The 23,952-nt window shown below is 35.4% G+C and overlaps 1 protein-coding gene across 3 annotated transcripts in view; it reads right to left on the bottom strand.

The window, feature by feature from the left end:
• Positions 1 to 4,475: 4,475 nt before the first annotated feature.
• The window catches only part of Ppil4 (peptidylprolyl isomerase like 4), a 36,632-nt gene continuing 17,155 nt past the window's right edge, over positions 4,476 to 23,952 (bottom strand). For all 3 annotated transcript variants that reach the window (XM_076859652.2, XM_076859653.2, XM_076859654.2), the window contains 4 exons: positions 23,736 to 23,847; positions 19,257 to 19,353; positions 13,008 to 13,155; positions 4,476 to 7,357 (listed from right to left, as the gene is read on the bottom strand). In XM_076859652.2, the coding sequence (XP_076715767.1) occupies positions 7,106 to 7,357; positions 13,008 to 13,155; positions 19,257 to 19,353; positions 23,736 to 23,847 (609 nt within the window). In that variant the 3' untranslated portion in view covers positions 4,476 to 7,105. The remainder of the gene's footprint in view (positions 7,358 to 13,007; positions 13,156 to 19,256; positions 19,354 to 23,735; positions 23,848 to 23,952) is intronic.

Raw genomic sequence — 23,952 nt, 5'->3', positions numbered from 1 at the left:
AGATCCAAATGACACACATACACACACACACACACACGCTTCCTCCTTATCAGGGTCCCTAAGGTAAAACAGTGACTACACAAAATGCTGGTGAAGATGAAGAGAAACTGGATTGCTTTGTACATTACTGCTAGAACTGTAAATGGGTTTATAACCCACTCCAGAAAATAGTTCAGCAATTTCTTAACAATCTAAATGTACAATTACCATATGACCTACCAATTGCACTCCTTGGAAGTTATCCAAGAAAAATGAGGACTATGTTTACACACAAACAACAGCAGCTTTATTAAAGTTCCAAAGTGTACCCATTTTCCCATGAGGAAGAATGGCATCATTTAAAGAGGCCAGAAAAGGAGGGCAAGGAAATTTTTCAGCAATTCAAAGAAAGTAAACTCAGAATGGCTCATGTAAAGGAGATGTTAAGAGAAATATATGAAGAGCTGAAGGACATAGGCCATAGACCAGGCCTTTGGAGACACACTGCACAGGACTGAATCCACGCAGCTGTATGTAGCCCAGCCTGTGAGTCCAGAACTCAGCGCAGGGCCCATCACTGGACAGGCTCAACTGCTTCTGAGTTTTACTACTCTGTATCCAAGAGAGCCAACAGTTCTGTCTTCCCTTATTGCTGGGAGCCATCAGCCAAGTAGGTATGACAATTTCCTTGCCAGCGTACCCCATGTTGCTTAGTGGAAGGACTCGTGGAAATAGGACATTTTGCAGCGACATTGCATGTAAGGTGACCTTGCTCTAGGACCAGGGTGGATCCGTGTTTAGGGTGTTCCCGGTTTAGGATAATCCGAGTTTAGGGCGTTCCCCGTTTAGAATAGGGCGTATCCTGCTGCCTGAGTTCCCCTTGAGTTCTCACGGGATTCAGAATATATTTGGGAGACAGAAGCCCAGTGGGTGTGGATTTGGGCAGAGAACGTGGATTTCCCCAGAGCGTGTTTGTAGACGGCCGGTGTGAGATCGGGAATAAAGAATTGCTGTTTGAATCTACAAAGCTGTGAGTGGCTCATGATTTGTGCCCAGCCAGACTGCAGCACCGTATGGAGAGTTGAAAGCATGACTGTTGGGTGTGATGCTCAAGGTGCCTCCTGGATCACTCCAACATCAGAATGCTTTCTTGTTGGGGTACTCAGAATTTTGCCACTGGAAGATATTACTGGGAGGTGGATGTGGGAGACTCTTGGAAGTGAGCTTTTAGAATCTGTAATTATTATTGGAAAGAGAACAGGGATGACAAGATGGATGAGGTGGAGGGGCTCTTTCTCCTTGGGTATGTTCAGGAGGGTACCTGTTACACTCTCTACCACCTTCCCTACTTGTTGTTCAGTATGTACCAAGGCCCTCTGGCCAAATAGGAGTATTCCTGGATTGTGAAGGTAGAATCATCAGGTTTATTAACATTGCTCAAAGTTCCCTGATATTCAGTATCCCTTCCTGTTCCTTCTCCCCATCTCAAGCCTGTCTTTTGCTGTAGACATACTTCTGACTAGACATACATAAGGACTTGGCCCCTACGCTTTATGGGAAAATCCAATGTCTAAGAAAGCCCTTTTCCTTAGGTCCTATCAAACATGACAAACAGGTTATATTTTATTAACTTTAGGTTCCTTCTAATGTTGTGAAAACCTATTTACTGTGTTATTAATTATGGTGATAATATTAAAAGCCCATATACTCTTAAACTAAAAAAAAAAAAAAAAAAAAAAAGTTCCAAAGTGTAAACAACCCAGATGTCCTTTAATGGTTAAATAAATTGTGGTATATTCATATCCTAGAATCCTACTCAGCCATAAACATAAGGAAACTATTGATACATGCAATAATCTGTAAGAATCTCTGGGGAATTAATTAGGCTGAGTGAATGGAAAAAAAGAAAAGCTAATCCCATCAGACTATATACTAGATAATTCCATTTACATAAAAATTCTTGAACAGACACTATTATAGAAATGGAAAATGGGTTAGTGGTTGCCAGAAGTTAAGGAAGAAATAGAAGTGGCAGGGAACAGGAACGTGAGGGATTCTTACAGGGAAGGAAATGTTTGGTGTCTTCTCTCTGTCAATGCCAACATCCTGGCTGCTCACTGTACTGTACTTTTGAAAGATCTCATACTGGGAGAAACTAGGTACAGGGTACATGGAATCTCTCTGTATTACTTATAACTGCAGGTAAGTCTTCAATTATCTTTAAAATTAAAAATGTAATTAAAAATAAAAAAGCAGCCAGAAGAAGTTACATTACACCCAAAAGAATACACTAAGAATGACAACAGACTTCTCACAGAAATAAAAAGGGAAATGACAGTTGAATGATACCTTCAAAGTACTGAAAAAAGAATAACTGTAAATTTTTGGGAAATACAGAAAATCAACTTTAAAAAATATGGTTGAATTAAAAAAATCATTTTGATAAATAAAAACTAAGAGTTTATAATCAACAGATTATTGCTAAAGGAATATACTTCAGAAAAAATGAAAATTATCCTAGGTGAAAGGTCAGATACAAAAATGTTGAGTACAGAAACCATTTAACACATGGGTAAATCTAAACAATTATCTGATTTAAAATAGTAATAGTCACAAGAACTAATTTTAATATTAAAAATCAAAAGTCCAAACTAAAATACTGAGTGATGGTAGCACAATAGTTAAAAGAAAGTCAGGCATGGTGGTGCACACCTGTAATCCCAGAGGCTCGGGAGACTGAGGCAGGAGGATTGCAAGTTCAAAGCCAGCCTCAGCAAAAGTGAGGCATCGAGCAACTCAGTGAGACCCTGTCTCTAAATAAAATACATAAAAGGGTTAGGGATGTGGCTCAGGGGATGAGTGCCCTTGAGTTCAATCCCTAGTACCAAAAAAAAAAAAAAAAAAAGTTGAGAGAGGGTAAACATATTAAATTCTATCATCCTAGATGTGGGGCACCGATAAATACCTAACTGAGCAACAAATATACCACTTATAGTGGTTTAATGTGTTTTTAGAGTTCTATTCTTTTCAGAAAATAGAATGATTAGAAAATTTTAAAAAATATTTATTTGAGGCTGGGATTGTGGCACAGCGGTAGAGTGCTCGCCTAGTTTGGGTGGGACCGGGGTTTGATCCTCAGCACCACGTAAAAATAAAGGCATTGTGTTGTGTCCATCTACGTCTAAAAAGTAAATATTAAAAAAATTATTTGCATATGTATGTATGTTATTTATGGATATACATAAATAATATGTAAGTTTTAGATTATGATTTCTAACCTATTTTAATGCGCCTGTGCTAATTTCACTGAAATATTCATAGAATTGAAAAATAGGGCTTTAATGAGTTAAGTATGGATGGTGAAAGTGAAAAGCAATTTCTCAAATGGGTTGAACTAACATAATTTTTAAGTTAATTTAAAAGAAAATAGGGTTGGGGAAGCCAGAAAAAGTACAAAATGAGATAGCCAGCAAGTACTATGAGAATACTACCAGCTAGGGATGTAGCTCAGTGGTAGGGTGCTTGCCTAGCATGTGCAGGGCCCTGGATTTGATCTCCAGCATTGCAAAAACAAACAAAAATAAAGAACAGTCCAAATGTATCAGTACACATCCAAATGTATCAGTAAACATTACAGTGCGTTAAACTCATCAGTTTAGATTAAAACTATATGCTATTTATGAGGCATACTAAAACAATAATGTAAAAACAAAGGGATGGTAAAAATCTACCAGATAAAGCTATGAGCAACTGTGAGTCAATCAACCTAAAAACTTCAATGAATATGATAAATTCCCAGAAAAATGTAATCACCAAAATGCTAACACTAAAAACACAGAAAGGCTAATAATTCACAATCATTAAAATGTAACAAGAGTTGAGAATTTTTTTTTTCACAAAAAGAAATACAACATTCAGATAATTTTGTAGGCAAACTCTATCCAACGTTTAAGAAACAGATAATTTAAGTCTTTTTCTTCTTTTCCAGATGAAGGGTGGTGGCAAAAAGCATTCCCTACCTCATTCTATAATTTGGACATTAAAACTAGACAAAAACAATAACAAAAAATTGCAGGCCATTTTTTCATCACTGTACTGGAAATTTTAGCCAGCTAAAATCATAAGAAATCACCATCCTATTCAACATTATACTAGAATTTTTTTGCCAGAAAGCACCATAACACTACCACATAATAATATTTATTTTTAAATTTTTAAATAATTAGCAAAGGAAAAAAAAAAGACTGTCATTATTTGCAGATATTATTGTCCACATAATAGACCCCCAAACCCTACAAATTTTAAATATAAAAAACTGAGTGAAATGGCTGAATATGAGTAGTAATCAAAAAACAACTTGTCAGCAAACCAAAAATTTATTTTTAAGATGCCATTTACAATAGCACATTTTAAAAAAGGAAACAGAATAAATCCAACCTAGATGATCAAAAGCTTTATTAGGAAAATTCTAAGAACTAAATGGAGAAGTATGTAGCTTAATGAATAGAAAGATTCAATATTATAAAGATTATTTTTTCCTGAAAGTAATTGACTATTTTAATGCTAATGCAATTAAAGTCCCCATAGAATTCTTCAGGAAACATGGTAAGATGGTTCTAAAGTTATAAAGAATGAAGAGTTAAGCCATTCCTAACAGATAGAAGGACCTGTTTAAATACTGAGACTTTCTGTTAAGTCATAGAAATACATGTGTTTGATACTGGCTCTGGGACAGACAATAAACCAAAGGAATGGTGATCTCATGAAATAAAACCCACACATATACAGAAACTCATATACAAATAGAACTGTAGATCAACAGAGAATGGACTAAGCTTTCAACAATGGGCTTCAGGCAACTGGTTATATCCAAATAAATGTTAAAAACAAACAAACAACAACAATAACAAAAAACTAATGTAAAAAGTGAATTTGGATCCCTGAATCATAAAACACACACACACACACACACACACACACATTCAATATAGATTTAAATGTAAAAATACAAAGCCTTATAATTTTTAGAACATAATTTATCTTTATTACTACAGAATAAGTAATTTCTTTTTTGTTTTTTTTTTTTTTTCATGGCACTGGGGACTGATCCCAGGGCCTGATGTATGCTAGGCAAACACTCAGTACCACTGAGCTATACCTCCAGCTCTGGTAGATTTCTTCAACAGAATACAAAAGCATTTCTAAATTTGGTGAAAACCATAAACACAGAGGGAAAAGGTTGATACATTTGCTATCAAATTCTAAATGTTCTGCCTAAAACGTATAATCTAATTCTCTAATTATATATCTACACCTAACTTCATTTACAGAAAATAGAGACTTGAGGGGACCATGAAGATTCCATCAAATAATTCCAGAATGTGTAACTTTTTTGTTGTTGTTCTTTGTATTTTTTTAACCCAATATTACAATGGAGGTAGGGAATGAGGGTAGAGAATGAATAAGTACATTAAAGCAGCTATTAAAAATATACTATAGCTGGGCACGGTGGTGCATGCCTGTAATCTCAGTGGCTTGGGAGGCTAAGGCAGGAGAGTTCAAAGCCAGCCTCAGCAAAAGTGATGCACTAAAGCAACTCAGTGAGATCCTGTCTCTAAAATACAAAACAAGGCTGGGGATGGGTCTCAGTGGTTGAGTGCCCCTGAGTTCAATTCTTCGTTACCCCTCCACCCATAAAAAAGAGAGAGAGAAGACAGAAAAAGACACAAATGAAACTTCTAAAGATTAAAAATATAATGTCTAAGGTAAATATACTTTGGATGGGATGAAATGACTAGATCCTTCTCAGAAGAAAACATTAATGAACATGAGGAGGCAGCAATGGAAACTACTTCATATGAAACAGAAAAAGACTAAGAAACTGGATGGAGCATCTGTGTGCTATGGGACAACTTTAAGTGTCCTAAAATACAGGTAACTGGAACCCCAGGAGAAGAGGAAGAGGAAGAAAGGAACAGAAAAACATAATTGAAGGACTAATACGAAACAATTTCTAAATTTGGTGAAAACCATAAACCCACAGATAAATACTGGCAGAAGAAATGTGAACAAAACTATACCAAGTACATCAAAATCAAATTGTTTAAATGCAGTGATAAAGAGAACAGCAGTCTGGGAAAAAACTGATAACTTACATATAAAAGAACAAAGACAGGAATAATATAAGTCTTCTGGATGGAAATCACAGTATCACTTAACATCCACTAGACTGGTAAGGTTTCAGGTCTGAAAGTAAGAACTATTGGAGATGTAAAACAAAGATAACAGAACAAAATAATGCTGATGGGGTGTAATCAGGACAACCCCTTTAGAATAAAATTTGGCATTATCTTGTAAAGATAAGATTCTCAAACCACATGACCTGGCAATATCACTCCCAGATAAAGAATGTTCATAGCAGCACTGCCTGCAATAGCACAAACAAAAAGGACCAAACAAAACCCAAATATCCATTAGCAAAGGAATGGATAAGTTATAGTATATATCCATACAACACTACATAGCAATAAAAATGAAGTCTTTGAAAAAAATGCTAATTGAAAAAAAGTCACAGAAGTAAACATAATTATGCCATTTATATAAAATTTAAAAACATACAAAATTAACATTTCATTTAGGGATACATACATATGTTGTAAAACTACACCAAGAAGCAAGAGAATGACAAACGCAAAACTCAGAATAATAATTACTTGAGAGGGAGACAGGGCATATATGTTAAATGTAAGTAATGTTCTATTTCTTATGCTAGCTGAGGGGTATACAGCTACTTATATTTATTATTCCTTATACCTTATATATACATGTTTATGCATTTTTATAATATGAAAGACTTCATTTTAAAAAAGAGTAAAACTGTGAAAGACAAAAATGAATTATGCCATTTCTGTATAACAATAAAATTAAGTATTTTTTAAAAAAAAGAATGTACAGGAAATGTTCAATTTTTTTATCTCTCAGTGCCCTATGCCATCAGTATTAATCTAAAAGGGCCATAATCCTAGAATGAAAACGAACACACAATCTTTAACTGCTTTGATACAACATCTAAACATCTGTTTAAGTCAAGAAGCACGTCAGCCACTCATTTCTGATTCTTCATCTTTCATCTGTACTTAGATTTTTCTTTGTCTTTGGACTTCTTTGGACTTCTGCTTCGGTCCCTCTTTTTACTCCTTTCTCTTTCATAAGGATCTGTTTGGTATTTGGGCTTATGACTGTTACTGTAATGGCCATCCCTCTCACGAGATCGGCTGCGACTTCGGTTCTGAGGTCGATCTCTCTTTTCACTCTTTTGTTTCTCCCAACAGCTTTCATCCTCTTCATAATGACCAAACCCCATTTCCCTATATATATCCTGTCAAGGAAATGCAGAAAGAGTTAAGAGTTACCAGTAAAATAATCACTTTGTGAGCACTGTTGGTTAATAAAGTCTAGAAAAGTCCACTATTAGCAAGCTATTGTAACAGCTCAAATTTATTTTTTTTAAATATTTATTTTTTAGGTGTAGATGGACACAACACAATGCCTTTATTTTTATGTCGTGCTGAGAATGGAACCCGGGTCCCACCCATGCTAGGCGAGCGTTCTACCACTGAGCCACAATCCCAGCCCACAGCTCAAATTTAAATACTCCTGGTAATGCCAAGAATCAGACATAAAAAGCAAAATAACTCAGAAAAAGATTTAACAATTTTACTTCTCAGTCTCATTGCTCTGTATCTGCTACTTAGGTTGAACTGAACAATCATATCCACAACATGGAACTGAAACTGCCAAGTGAAATTAGAACAAGTGTTTAAAGTAACGTTGCTATACCCAAATTTCTAAATACTACAGTTACATTTCCACTTTCCCTTTCTCCATTCCTCCAAAAGTGTCTGTCCCATTATTGATCTTCAATGGAGCTACTACCATCCCCATTAAGAATTCTATAAAGAAGATATTTAAATAACAGCAGGAAGAGGCCTTAGATAAGTCAATCAGTTTAAAATGAAAACAGATACTGCTTTACTTTGGTCTGGGTGATTACTTTTTTTTTTTTTAATTTAAATTTTTGTTCTAGGGATTGAACTCAGGGTCTCCCACTTGCAGTCCCAATTAATTTTCAAAGGGTTTTATTGCATAAATCTCCTCTCTAGATCTTCAAATACATTTTTATATGTTTAGGCCAGGCTTTTACATATTTTTGTTAAAATTATTACTACACATTTCTTAAAAATTAGTTAAGAAACACTGGAATACTCCACTGTCCTGGAGACAACACAATAGGTATATTTAAAAATTCTATTCTTAGTGATTAAATAGTAATGTTTCCATACAGAAAAGAACTATTTAACAATACTTTTTGTTGTGTCTTCTCTTTTAATTGAAACAAGTATTTCAGAAAGTGGTTGAAATCCAGAAAGACCAGAGCTAATCCTTTCAAGAGCCTGTAAAATTTGGATTTCTTAAACATTTTTCAAAGAAAAGGTAAAATTCTGAGAATTAAACTCCTAAAAGTCCTGATTCCCTCACTGTTAACATTATTATAGTAGATATAACTGTCAAGTTTAAAATCCAGAGTGATAGACCATGACTCATGGTTAAAGGCTGAATTTTATGCAGATGATTATTTCATAAACTGTATACCTTGCTTTGAACCTGGAATAGTTTATAATATATAAAAATAGATCTAGCATAATTGTAATAATGACACTGTTTGTAGAATATAATATAAACCGATTCATGATTTTCCACACAATTCAATAGCTCTCATCATTCTATAAAAGTCTATGAAGTAGATTAGGTGGGCATATGGCTCAGTGGTAGAGTGCTTCCCTCCCATGTGTGAGGCCCTGGGTTCAATCCTCAGTTTCACAAACACACAAGATGAATAGGATTGTGGTTTAGTCCCTTACCAACAATTTTCTAGCAAAACATGACATTTGTGGAGTGGCATACTTTGAATTCTGGGGGCTTCTTGCAACATATATTCTGCCTCAACACATAGTATTTATTTCTATATTGATTGAAACAATAAAGTTTTAAAATGTAGACACTGCCTGGTTATGGTAGCAAATGCCTGTAATCCCAGTGGTTTAGGAGATTATGAGATTAAAATCTAAAACATTTTAAACCTTAAATAAAATTTTAACAAATACTGGGAATATATAAACACATTATCCAAACCCTCCTGAAATCCATTATGAAATCTAATCTGAATATTCATGAATATTCAATGTAAATTTCAAAGAGCAAACAATTTCAAATAAACCCAAAAACAGAATTAAAAAAAAAAAGAAAAAAAAGAGTAGGTTTTGGTTTGGAGTGGTTACAAGAAGGCTGATGGAAATAGTGCATGTGAGAACTGAAAAACAAGGAAGAATTAGTTCTGGGCGGATGCAGGACACAAATTTGTGGGGCTGGATGAAGGCATAGTTGAATGGACCCTCTAAGTATGTGCTAACACAGCGCTGTGCTTCAGGAGTGCAATCTTAACCTCATTCTAGCAATAAGGAGACTGAGACTTTAGAGATCTATAAGGGTCAAAGATAATTAACTGATCAAATCACAATAAACATTAAAGTTCTAGGTTTCCCCCCAACGTACAAAAGTTTCAGAGTTTATGGGACAGTATCTTCACATCTAATCTCTGGGATTAAATCAAAGATTTTATAAAATCTGAATCACTAAAACAACATTAAATCATTAAAATGACAACAAAAATGTTCAAGTGCCAAATTACAAGAATACACATACTACAAACACCTCAGTGGAGAATTGACACCTAGTCTGAACACTTCTCAATCAGGCAACCCAAGGCTGACTACTCATTTCCTGTAGCCCCAGTAAAACCCAAACTTCAACATAAAAACCATCTTTGGAATTAAGACATTAGGTGGAAAAACAAAGAAGCTTTCAAATTGAATATTAAGGCTGTCATTCAATAAAAACAATTTGAAGAAATAAGTTAAAACTTTCTGAGGAAATTGGACTTACCCAGCAAAATACCAAGAAATAGGAAAATCTGAACTATGCCTAAAAATTTAGATAGTACTAAAAAATGTGCTTTAACTATTATTGTCTTTGAGGCTGAAATAAAAAATGCTGGTGTTGAATTTTATTAAAAAGAAGACAAAATCATTATAGCTATGTTATTAAATCAAATATAATACTCAAAACATTTACTTTAATACCCACTTAGAGGAAAGAAATAAAGTTAGAAAATTATTATTCAAGATTTAATAATTTTATAGTTACCAAATCCCTTAAAATTCTTCTAAAAATGTTAGTTGTATTCTCCCCAAAATGTGATGCTTTTTACTCCATGCCAAAAGAGAAGAATATTTGCCATTGTAAGATTACAAGTAATGATTAACAGCAGGATCAAAAGGTTCATAAAAGTTAGGTGAGGACAGAATTAAAATGCCGTCTGTCTTTGAACTGTTTAGACCTCTGATTACCTTAAATACACCAATGTTTACCTCAGGCATCACTTCATCAAAGATTCCACATACTAGTGCAGGACAAAGAACTGTAGCTAAAAATAGCATGTGGTTGGAGGGACGATTATGGGTTTTACAGTGGAAAATGTGTTAAACATATCTCAGGAATGTGATATAACCACCATTAAAAAAAGTCTGGGATAATCTCTGCCTAAATCAATAGAGAACAGAAATGAAGAGACAGGAGACAGTCCTGTTATATCCTACTTGGATATTATATATGGGGCAAACTGTCTCAGATAACTGAGGAAAGAAAACTGAAAAGAATATATTCTAGGTAAGAACTGCAATAGAGCAGTATGAGTCTGATGTAAATGTTGATTCTATTATTTACTATCTATGTAAAACTAGGGTCCAGTAGCTTAAATCTTTTTTTCATTTTCCAGTTTCTTCGTTGTATAATGGGAATAAGAGAACACATCTCACATCATAAGGACAATATGTTAGCTACTATTGCTTTTATTACTACTGATTCATAAGGAATATTTGCAGAAACAGACAAAGGTGCAGTACAACCAGGACAATGCATGAACAATGTAATCTGTAAATAGCTAACTGACAATGGAAAGAGAGATTATAATTCTGTTACACAATAGCAAAGGGTAGGGATGTATGCTTTCTGGGACACAGCTAAGAATACTTATCAAACATTCTACTGATTTTTTTAAAAAAATGAATATAAACCATAAAATGGATACTTATAGGGAGGAAAAGAAAAGGAAGAGGGACAGTGGTAGAGAAGTTAGGTTCTTTGCATGTACCATTTTGAAGATTTTACTTTTGAAGCATATAGTTTTAAAAACTCAAACCCCAAACTATTTAAACAATCCTTTAATAACAACAACAACAACAACAAAAATAAAACAAATTAACTGAAATGTGAACTCAATTAATGGCATAACCACAGGGAAACCATTAAAGTAATAAAAAAATAATGTGGTGGTGGGTACTGGGGATTGAACTCAGGGACACTTGACCACTGAGCCACATCCCCAGCCCTATTTTATATTTTATTTAGAGACAGGATCTCACTGTGTTGCTTAGCACCTTGCTTTTGCTGAGGCTGGCTTTGAATCTGTAATCCTCCTGTCTCAGCCTCCCTAGCAGCTGGGTTTACAGGCGTGTGCCACCATGCCTGGCTAAAACAGAAATTTGATTATGGTAAAAATAGGGTAGAAAGAAAAGTCAGTATAGAAAAATGTTTGAATACATGATTTTTTTTTTTCCCATTTAATCTTAGCAACATGCTAAGAAACTGTGGCTCAGAAAGTTAAATAACTTGTCAAGGTCTCATCATGACTAAAAGTATAGAAACATAAGCCTAAATCCCCTGACAGAACACTCTTTATTTTGCCTACCATACTACATTTCTCCATCTGTGTCTTTGTTAGACATTCTCACCTTCTTCCTCAATTTCTTCCCTCCTCCCCTCAGGCGACTGAAGTCATGGTCAACCAGGGACTAGCTCACATGTCTTATGTGTGGTAAAACAAAATCAAGCCGGGCAAAATGGCACATGCTTGTAATCCCAGTGGCTCAGGAAGCTGAGGCAGGAGATGGTGAGTTCAAAGCCAGCCTCAGCAATTTAGCAAGGCCCTAAGCAACTTAGGAAGACATCGTCTCTAAAGAAAGTATAAAAAAGTCTGGGGATGCAGCTCAGTGGTTGAGTGCCCCTGGGTTCAATCCCTGGTACCAAAAAAATGCTAAAACAAAATCAAAATCAAGGAGCTGGGATGTTACTTGCTTTTTGTTTAATGGAGGAAAAAAGACACACATTAGAAATGATTTTTTTCTTTTTATAATCAATTCCTTCAGGGAATTTTTGTTATAATTTTAGAAAATTTGCTCTTCTGAAGAACTTTGGGATGATAAATTATAAGTGCTGTTTTTATTTCATATATACAATATAAAAGGTCATAATTTTTTTTATAGCCATAAAATCTCCAGGTCTGCAAGTTCTATATGTGAAACCCCTGTTGACAAATTAAGCTAACAACCGAGAAACATTTTTTCAGCAGTTAACTTGTTTCAGAGCATTCACAAGGATGGAAATTGCTCTAGTTTCACAATGTGGAAATGTATAACTTAAGTGACTCTGAAAACAATTTTTTTTTTTTTTTTTTTTGCGGGGAGGAGAGAGCGGATATCGGAGATTGAACTCAGGAGCACTTGACAACTGAGTCACATCCCCAGCCCTATTTTGTATATTATTCAGAAACAGGGTCTCACTGAGTTTTCAGCACCTTGCTTTTGTTGTGATCCTCCTGCCTCAGCTTTCTGAGCCACTGAGATTACAGGTGTGCCCCACCCTGCCTGGCTGAAAACAATCTTTTATAACTTGGAAAAAATATTCTTGAAAAAGTCCATTACCCCTGTACAATCATTCTAATTTTAAAGCTAGGAACTAATACCTATCCTTGTTCAGAACTATCCTTTACCTCCTAAATTGTGTCACTAACGTGTCATTTACAGAGGAATAAAATTTTATTTCTTTGAATGTAAGTTGGACATCTGAAGTACCTGGTTAGTATTTCTGATTGGCATGTAGTCCTCATCTTCCTTTTCTTCAGAGCAGTGCCGGGTTTTCTTCTTGTGTTTTTTACTTGTGTGTGAGTGACTTGATTTTGAGTCTTCTGCCTGCTCATCTAGTATAAGATCATATTTTGCACTGCAACACTTAGTTAAGGGCAAATATGAGAAATGACAGATAAAAACATCAAAACATAAGAATCTGGTAGATATGGGAGGTTAGAAGGCCAAATGTAACTTTTTAGAGCAAACAGTGGGCCCCTCCAGGGAGCACAGCCCATTGGAGGGGGACCAGTGAGTGAGTCACTATGGATTAGGATGGCATAGCACAGCCCCTGGCGCCCTAAGTTAGAGGGGACACCCTGGCAGGGGCTACTTTCTACAGATCCAGAAATGGCATCTGTGGCTTTTAGTACTTATATGGCTCACGCCTGCAGAGCTGCTAAGGAGTCTTTCTACTATACCACCGTGGATAAGTGGCGCCGTCTCTTATCTGGCCTATACACAGGCACAGCCACCCTGGTATGGAATGGAAATACCATTTCAGGACAAGAGTTCTCCAGTGAATTCCAAATCAATGCGGTAGACTGCCAGCCTGTTCATGAAGCCACATCGAACCAAACAATAGTCCTTGTTGTGATCTGTGTAACAGTGACGTTTGAGGGCAACAAACAATGGGACTTAAACCAAAACCTCTTCCTAAACTGCTAAAATAATACAAATGTTGCGGGATAAAAAGCAAAAGCAAATAGCACCTCAAAAGCATAGAGAATATGTCTAAAATAAACAGTTATTTTCTTTCATTATGTAATAAGGAGAAATGCAAAAAACTTTACAGTTTTTTAACAGTTAATTAGTAAGCAAAAAATATGAAGGGGGAAATAAAAAACAATGTCCACAAATGAAAATACAACTAGCAAAAGAAATAAGGAAACATGCTGGACGGTGCCTGTAATCCTAGCAACTTAGAAAGCTGATGCAAGAAGATCTCAAGTTCAAGGTCAGCCTCAGAAAGTGAGACCTAATCTCAAAAATAAATAAATAAATAAAAGATGGTATATAATTCACTGATAAAGTGCCCCTGGGCTTAATCTCCAGTATCAGAGAGAGAGAAAGAGAGAGAGAAAAGAAAGAAGGAAATATATTTGTTAATAATGAAAAACTTAAAACTTAGAAAACAAGGTCTATCTTTATCTAGAAAAAAATTAAAAATTAAGATAGTATAAACCCAAATACCAGAAAAGCTATATATAAACCACCAGCAATTTGAGAGCTGAGGAGGAGAACAATAATTTCAAGGCCAATCTGGGCAACTTAACGAGATCCTGTCTTAAAATAATAAATAAAAAGGACTGGAGATATACCTCAGTGGCCTAATGCCTCTGGGTTCAACCCCTACTACGCCCCACCCCAGCCCCAAAAGAAAACAAGTACTCCCATGGTTTTTCTTTCAGACTGATGCTACAGAAGGAAATTCAGCAAAGTATATCAAACAGTTATCATGTTTAAATTCCAATAAGAATTGATAGAAATTAAAATAAGTTAAATGAACAAAGATATAGATAGCAGAATTATTTTTAATATTAGAGTAGGAAAATATTTAGTAATAAAGATAATTAAATATAGTATTTCATCATGATATATTCTAAAGAGAGTTGTTGACAAATGATAAATGCTCTAAAAAATGTGGAAAGATGTCTATGAAAACTAAAAGTAGAAAAAGCTTAAATCAAAAACTGAATATACCATACAGTGATTATAACTTTATACAACTTAATAAAAAGACTTCATAAAAAGGCTTGAAAGGAACAAAAAGAAATAAACACTATCACTGGCCAGGATGGTGCACACCTATAATCCCAACGAATCAGAGGCTGAGGCAGGATAGCAAATTTGAGGCCAGCCTAGGCAACTCAGAGAAACCCACAGCAACTTAGCAAGACCCTGTCTCAAATAACCAAAATAAAAAGGGCTGGGGATGTAGCTCAGTGGTAAAGTATCCCTGGGTTCAATCCTCAGTACCAAAATAAATAAATAAGATGAAAAATCATTATTTTTCTAGGAGATAGAACTGAATGAATATTTCCTAAAGTTCATATAAATACATTATTAAAATTTTAATAATGGGGCCATGGTATAGTAGGATGAACCTCCCCAGTATGATGAAGCCCTGAGTTCAATCCATAGGGAAGGAAGAAAAGAAAGAAGGAAAATTAATAATGTCTTAGAATAGAGAAAAGATAAAATTGTTATAACTTCTTCTAAAAGTAATCTCAACTTCTAAATTGGATTTTCAAGCAGGCTGACATGGGCTACAATAGCAGTTTTCAAAAGAAAGCTTATGAGGAAGCCAAAAATACAGGAACTATTGTAGTTGCATGTGGAACTGGAGTAAACAGACACACTTCCTTCAGGACGAGTCTCATATCTGTTTTCACAAAGCCACAGCTCAAGGCTTTCCTCAAGGATGTCTCTTGTCTATATAATACCAAATAGGAACACTATGCCTTCTAGCTTTCCTCCAGATGGCTAAAAATGTTCGTCAGCCCATATTAGCCTTATCACTCCATTATCTCAAATTTTTTTTCTCCTGTATACTATGGCACCCAGAGTGCCTTCTGGATTTTCTCTCAGATACAAATCCAACAGCCCTTGTGTGCCCAGTACATGGGGCTCCCTCTGTCAAAGATGTTTTGCAGCATTGTTCTTCAAACCAATGGGGCTAAAATCCATAGGTTATGATCAGCATTATTAGACATACCATAGAACAGAACATGAAGTATAATGGTGACTAATAAAAATACTATTTTATGGCAGGCACAGAGGCATATACCTGTGATCCCAGTGTCTCAGGAGGATTCCAAGTTTGAGGCCAGTCTGGGCAACTTAGTGAGACCATGTCTCCAAATAAAACGAGGTGGAGAATGTAGCTCAGTGGTATAGTACTTCCTAGCATAGATGAGGCCCTGGATTCAATCCCCAGTATCTTTCTTAAGATACACATACAAAAGGTATAATCTTTCTTAAATGACAGACCAAAATTAAATAAAGAAGTTGACTGGCTCAGCGGCTATCCTCTGCCCTATATTCAAGTTATAGTTTGAATGTTACTTGACAGAATGCCCTCATATCCCACAAATGTACTTTTTTTAAAAAAATACTTTTTTAGTTGTCAATGGACCTTTATTTTATTTGTTTATATGCAGTGCTGAGAATCAAACCCAGTGCCTCACACATGCTAGGCAAGTGCTCTACCACTGAGCCACAACCCCAGCGCCACACAAATGGACTTTTTTTTTTTTTTTTAAATGTTATCTTGCTATGTTGGCTAGGCTGGTCTTGAACACAGAAGCTCAACTGATCCTCCTGCCTTACTCAAACTTCTGAGTAGCTAAAATACAGGCACATGCCACTATGTCTAGCCCATGAATTTACTTCTTTGCAATGCTCCAGCCTATTAATGGTAGGTATTTTATGTTAGTATCTCATCTGCCACACTCCAAAATAAAATGCAAGTTCCATGTGGTTAGAGACAGAACTTTTCACTGCCAAACTGGGTATTTAACAGTTTTTAATTAAATAATTGTTGATTACCCATTACACCACTAAGAGACTTGTTCTGCCTCTTCCTATCTTCCACTTAACTACTAAAACCAACACTTTAAAATCTTTTGTATAAAATACAAATTTGTGACTCTACTGACTTGTTTTCTCTAATTTCTTCCCTAAGATCTAAACTTTCTAATATTTTTAGTCTTTTTAATTAATAATCTACATTTATAATTTCTCTTTCTCTCAAGATCCAGTACATCTCCATCATGCCTTTTAACTGACTTCAGACAACTTACCTGTACATATATTCAGATGTCCTCTGAATCCCCTTCCCTTGCCATAAGTAACAAATCACTTAATACATGAAAGGAATGTAAGAGAGTCTGTGTTGTATGTATGTAGCTTACATACTATAAACATGTTCTGTCTCTCTGCTGTTCTACCTGAGAAAATAAATGCCTCGTTAAAATGAAAACTAGTAACTACCAAGAACATAAAGATTATCTATTAGGTTAGATTCATGAATTTCCTCTTTCCTGTACAATATTCTGTCAATTATTTGACAATGTTATCAGGACATGTTATCAGGACATGTCTGTCTTCTACATCAACTTCAGAAGACTAGAAGCTGTACTGTTCAATACTAGAAATATGCAATCATATGATTAAAATTTTAAAAAATTTAAAATTCAGTTCCTTAGTCCATCTTATAAGCTCACTAGCCACATGTGGTTAGTTGTTAAACTGGACAACAGAGTTATAGTACATTTTTATAAAAGTAGAAAGTTCCTTTTTGGTACTGGGGATTGAATCCAGGGATGCTTTACCCCTGAGCTACATCCCCAGCTCTTTTTATATTTTTACTTAGAGATGGGGTCTTGCTAAGCTGCTTAGGGCCTTGCTAAGTTGCTGTGGCTAGCTTTGAACTTGTGATCCTCCTGCCTTAGCCTCCTGAGTCATTAGGATATTACAGGCGTGCACCACTGTATCTGGCTAGAAAGTTCTACGGAATAGTACTGGATTAGAGATTAACTTTTAAATATGCCTAGTTTTCTTTTTTAACTCAGAAATCTATTCTCTTGATTTCTTTCTTTTCTTTTCTTTTTTTTGGTACCAGGCATTGAACCTAGAGGTGCATAACCACTGAGCCATATCCCTAGCCCTTTTTATTTTTTATTTTGCTTAGTTGTTTAGGGCATTACAAAGCTGTCAAGGCTGGCTTTGAACTTGTGATCCTCCTGCCTCAGCCTCCTGAGCTACTGGGATTACAGATGTGTGCCACCACATCCAGCTAAAACAATCTTAAATTTTAAACATTTTTAATGCTATGCATTTCTTCTTTTCAGCTTCCATGAGGAAAAAGAAACCTCCCTCTGCTTTATACTCTATAACTGTACTTCCTTTTGTTTGCCCTCCACGTTCCCCTTCTTCTAGCTACAGTTACTAGTAGGTAGCCTAAACACAGCTTAAGAGATTCGGTAGATAAATCTCAAGTGTATTTATTTCATCGATTTCTCTTATGATTTTGACTTTCAGTCAGATGTCCTCTAATGTGGCTCTTTTGGGGCCAAATCTCAGCTTGTTGGTCTGTTTGCCTGTGAAAGCTTCTGATGTTGATTTTGCCAGCATTCTTCAGAATTTACCTGGCACTAACATCTCACAATGCTTTATATACTGCATAGACAACCAACAATATTTTAAAACATAAATATATAAAGGTCAACCTGATATTCATCTTTCCTTAAAAATACTTGGAAAAGAAATGTCTACATAGCTTAAGAAAAAACAATCCCTGAAACACCAACAGAAAAAAGGAAACAAAGACACCATTTACCAGAAACAATCACCAAAGAAATAACCTTTGCAATGTGTGGAGTGATAGATTTGTAATGGAAAAAATCAGTGAACAAATTAAATGACATAATATGAACAGTATGTTTCATTGCTTTTTACTTGTCTCAACCTAAAACTTGGAAGAACTTGAATTAAGTAGTAACTTAGTAGATTTCTTTTTAATTCTATAAACATCAACTCTTGCATTCAACAGCAGCTCAATAAATATTTGTTATTAAAATAAAATGTAGCATGCAGTAAAAACCAACCTAATCTCTTAACAAAGAACTATAGGATTTTCTTACCTAGGTAAGGAAGTTAAGCATAAGAGAATGATTAGCACAAAAGATTTAGCTTAGCAATAATGAATTTCTAATTATGAGGAATTTAAAAAATTGCAATTATATACAGAAAATTAACACCTTACCCTGAATATCATTTGGGAATATGATAAATAGGAAAAGACTTAGGTTACTAAGATTCCTTTTGAACTTAACTTTATAATAGAATTAATTTAAAAAGACTAGAATGAAAACACAAAGTATATGTAAGGTACTGAAAAAAAATAATAATAAGGGGTTGGGGTTGTGACTCAGTGGTAGAGTGCTTGCCTAGCATGTGAGGCACTGGGTTCGAACCTCAGCAGCACATAAATAAATCAAATAAAGGTATTGTGTCCATCTACAACTAAAAAATGTATTTTAAAAAAATTTAAAAAAAAGATAACAATAAGTTACTTTTTTACAAATCATTTAGATTCAAGAAACTTGCCTTTATGACATTTTATAGCTCATCACATAGTACACATAATGGGTGGTCAATGCACACTGATTAATTGATTCTTATTAAGGATACTCCTGTTTGGGTTTTACTTTATCTTTCAGGACCAAATTCGAAGGTTTATCCTGTTCCTTTTCATATTCTTTGAAATCACTCTTGGTGTATTTCCCACCTATTTATTAAGAGAAAAAAAAAAGGAATTTAGTAAGAAAAGTCACATAATTAATCAAGAACAATAGTTATTATAAAATATATACTTTAAGAGCTATTTTATAAATGGTATCTATTAGTAAACAGAAAAAGGGTAAGAAAAGAACAAAAGAAATCATAGAAATTTAATCTCCATTATTATTATATTAACCGACATAAGATTTTGCTAGATAGCTGTATACTGCCACCTAATGATATATGTGAATATTACATCAAACTTTCAAATAAAAGACACATACAGTGCAATGTTTAAGTAGATCCAATAAACCCAGGAAAACATAAGTCCAAGGGAAAACTGAAGATCTGGAGCTTGAGTTTGAAAACTGAATGACTTATTAGTTTGGAATAAGATGTTAAAGACAACTGACTTGTCTCCAAACAGAGCAACAGACAGGTAGGAGATAACAGAATGTGCACAGAAGTTCACTAAAGAGATGTGAAAGAGGGTTGGCGACAGCACAGTAGAGAACCATTCCCACTTTGAATTCTCACCTATAGGCACCTTTATTCCTCCCAACTGCCAGAAGTGAAATCAATAATCTCTTCAGGATAATAAGACTATTGTTAACATCCAACTACTCTCCAGTCTAGTCTCCTACCAAATGAGGATTCAGATTCCATCCATGTCCCAGACCTGCTAACTGGCACCTTTTCTATCCCTTCAGCTACCATGAGGAAGTGCTTCTTATGGGAAGGCTTCTTATAGCAGGGCCCTGGATTGCAAGGACAAGAAAGGAAAACTAGAAGTACACTGAGAGATGTCTTGATTATGAATACTGCATATCTTGATTGTCAGGGTATTAGGAAGGGGAAAACAGGAATGAAAAAAGAGGATAAAAGCTGGGCACAAGGGTGAATGAATATAATCCCAGCTACTCAGAGGCTAAGGCGTGAGGATCACAATTTCAAGGCTAGCCTGGGCAACATAGCAAAACTCCTCAAAAGAAAAAAAAAAGTGGTGGTGGGAGAGGCTAGATTTCAGACTCTGAAAATAAAAATGGTCAGCAAACTGTTTCCTATAATGTGAAATAGACTTGTAAGAGTTAAAATAACTAGATACAGTAACAAACAGGTAGCATTTTATGGGGTGAGTACCAGGAATTGAACTCAGGGGCACTGGACCACTGAGCCACATCCCCAGCCCTGTTTTGTATTTTATTTAGAGACAGGGTCTCATTAAGTTGCTTTGCATCTTGCCATCGCTGAGGCTGGCTTTGAACTCACAATCCTCCTGTCTCAGCTGCCTGGGGCCGCTGGGATTATAGGCATCCGCCACCACACCCAGCAACAGGTAGTATTTTATCCCTGAAAAATGATTTACCATGTGCCTGTTATTAGGCGTTTCGGTATGGATGCAGTAGTTATGGTATATAGAAAGGATAACAGATTAAAGCGAGAGATTTTAAATTCAAATCTTGGCTCTAGTAGGAGTAAGACAGACATTTCACTTCTCTGCCAACTCATTCTCTTCATTTATAAACTAAAAATAATGTCAACATTTCACATTGCTAGTTAAAACACTAAATAAGACTGTGGGAATGTATTTAGCACTGTGAAGAATATACATTCAATTTTTTAAATGTGAGTCAATTACATGTATATTCAAAAATATCTCAGAATTAAGAGACTAACAATAAACTACGTTTATGATGGCGTCTGTGAACCCAAAGCATCTCTCTCTCATATGCTGCATTTTATTTTAGAAAACAGCATGAATAAATTCATGTAAAAATGATCTTGTAAATAAACCATGCTGAAACAACTTAGGAAAGTAGGATCATGTCTTCAACGTGTCAATGGGTTGGGAAGAAAACTGAAAGACTGAGAGAAAAAAAATCCAAATAGACTTAAGGTCTCCAAATCATCATAGTATATGACTCTGGGTAAATTATGTCACAAAATTATGCCTTAAGTTTCTTATCAATAATGTAAAATTATAGTTAATACATTTAAAACAAATGATAAAATTAAATTAGCTCTGTGGAAAAAAAGCCCTACATAAAAGGCCACTTGGAGCAGTCACTAATATGCCATTATGTAAAAATGTGAGTGTGTAACCGATGTGATTCTGCAATTTGTATTTGGGGTAAAAATGGGAGTTCATAACCCAATTGAGTCAAATGTATGAAAGATGATATAAGCTTTGTAATGTTTTGAACAACCAATTAAAAAAAAAAAAAAAAGGCCACTTGGCAGTACTACTGAACAGAACCACATCACTTCAGGCCAGCAACTCACCACTACTACTGCTTTTTTTTAGTTGTAGATGGACACAATACCTTATTTTATTATTTATTTTTTTTAATGTGGTGCTGAGGATTGAACCCAGCACCTTACATGTGCTGGGCAAGCATTCTACCAATAAGCTACAACCCCACTAAGCTTACCACTAAATATACTTATGTGATGTATTGTTCGTAAAGCTGTAACATGTGAAAAAAACATGTTGGTACTTCATCATAGTTTTCACAAGTCACTCAGAAGCATTCATGGGAGGAAACAAGTAGTACACAGGGCCCCAACCCAAGTCACTCTCTTCTACCACAGGGATCTTGCCTTCCACTAGGCCTTCTTTGCCTTCTCCAGTCCCTAACAATTTCTCCCTTCTCTGAACCCCCATACGGTATCACAATCTACTAAACAATTTAGCACTTCACTACCAAACAGTGTTCTCAATTTCTTTCTAGTAAAAAAGACTTCATTAAAATCATGGGAAATGAATTGGGCATGATGGCATATACCTGTAATTTCAGCTACTTGGGAAGCTGAAGCAGGAGGATCCCAAGTTCTAGGCCAGCTTGGGCAACTTAGTAAAACTGTCTCAAAACTAAAGTTAAAAAGAAAGAAATGGTTGGGCATGGTGGCACATGCCTGTAATCCCAGCAGCTTGGGAGGTTGAGGCAGGAGGATCATGAGTTCAAAGCCAGCCTCAGCAACTTAGCAAAGCCCTCAGCAACTCAGACCCTGTCTCAAAATTAAAAAAAATAGCTGGGTGTGGTGGCGCACACCTATAATCCCAGAGGCTCAGGAGGATCCTGAGTTCAAATCCAGCCTCAGCAACTTAGCAAGGTCCCAACTAAGTGAGACCCTGTCTCTAAATAAAATATAAAAAAGGATTGGGGACATGGCTTGGTGTTTAAGGTGCCCCTGAGTTCAATTCCTGGTACCAAAAAATAAAAAATAAAAACAAGCTAGAGATGTGGCTCACTGGTTAAGTGCCCCTGGGTTCAATTCCCAGTACCAAAAATATATAACATAAAATTAAAAATTAAAAAAGTGCATGTTCTTTCAGCATCCAATAGACCCAACCTTTAGTTTGGCATGCCACTACCAGGAATTTATTTAATATGCATTTATGCATATGTGGGACATGTCATATATATAGGAATAGCAAATAGTACTGTAGTACAGAGAAGAGTAAAAAGTTAGAAACACTGAATGTCCATTAATAGACCTGATTAAAAAAACTGTGATACCTACATTCTATAGAAGACTGAGCAGTCTGGGGCTGAAGATATAGCTCAGTTGATAGAGTACTTGCCTTGCTGCACAAGGCCCTAGGTTCAATCACCAGCACCACACACACACACACACACACACACACACACAAAAAGACTGAGCAGTCACTGAAAGAATAAACTTGCATTTTAGGCAGGTGCAGTGTTGCACACCTGTAATCCCAACTCTCAGGAGATTGAGGCAGGAGGATCACAAATTCAAAGTCAGCCTCAGCAAGTTAGTGAGACCCTCAACAAGTTAGTAAAAGCCCATCTCAAAGACTGGGGATGTAGCTCAGAAGTAAAGTGCCACTGGGTGTAAATTCTAGTACCCAAAAACAAAAACAAAAACAAAAAGGTAAGAGTGGTTATTTCTGGGAAGAGAAACTAGGTAGATAAGAAACAGGAGTGGAAGAGATTTTTTTTTTTTTGTCTTATACCTTTTCATGAATCGTCTCAATTTTTTACCATGACCACTAAAACACACTTAAGAAAACTTTTAAAAAAGAGTTTTGTATCTAAAAGACCCACCCAAACAACCTTAAAATCAGAGTTACTTTAGAAACAAATCAAATCTATAGTCAGATACTACTAAACATCTTCCAGAATGGATATAATTTAAAAGACTGACCATATTAAATGTAATACAGTTAAACACAGAAAATGCAGATCTTTTTTCATTAGTTTCAAATACATACAGCTTAGATTCTAGATAGCAGATGGGTAAAATCATAAATGGCAGGCGTTTATGTCAATTGACATTTCTCCTAATTAACAGTATCAAGTTAAAGGCTACATATGGAAGCATGCAAAACAGAACAGAAAAAAAGAAGTTAAATCAATATACCTTTTCCTTTCCATTTAACCTTTGCAACAGACTGGCTGAAATCCACGTGTATTCTTCTGTCATCGATAAGCACATTATCCATTTTGAAGAATGCTTTCTCACAATCTTCTTCCTATTGTAATTATTTAAAAAAAGCATAAGTCTTTACAGAAAAGATTTCTGTAACAAAAACAAATTCTGAAAATAAATAAAATTTATTGTTATTGAAATTGATATT

The sequence above is a fragment of the Callospermophilus lateralis genome, chromosome 6 (genome assembly GCF_048772815.1).
Source record: "Callospermophilus lateralis isolate mCalLat2 chromosome 6, mCalLat2.hap1, whole genome shotgun sequence".
In the NCBI taxonomy this organism is placed as follows: Eukaryota; Metazoa; Chordata; class Mammalia; order Rodentia; family Sciuridae; genus Callospermophilus; species Callospermophilus lateralis.
Note: the sequence above shows the minus strand (reverse complement) of the source record. Positions and strands in the feature narration are given on the sequence as shown.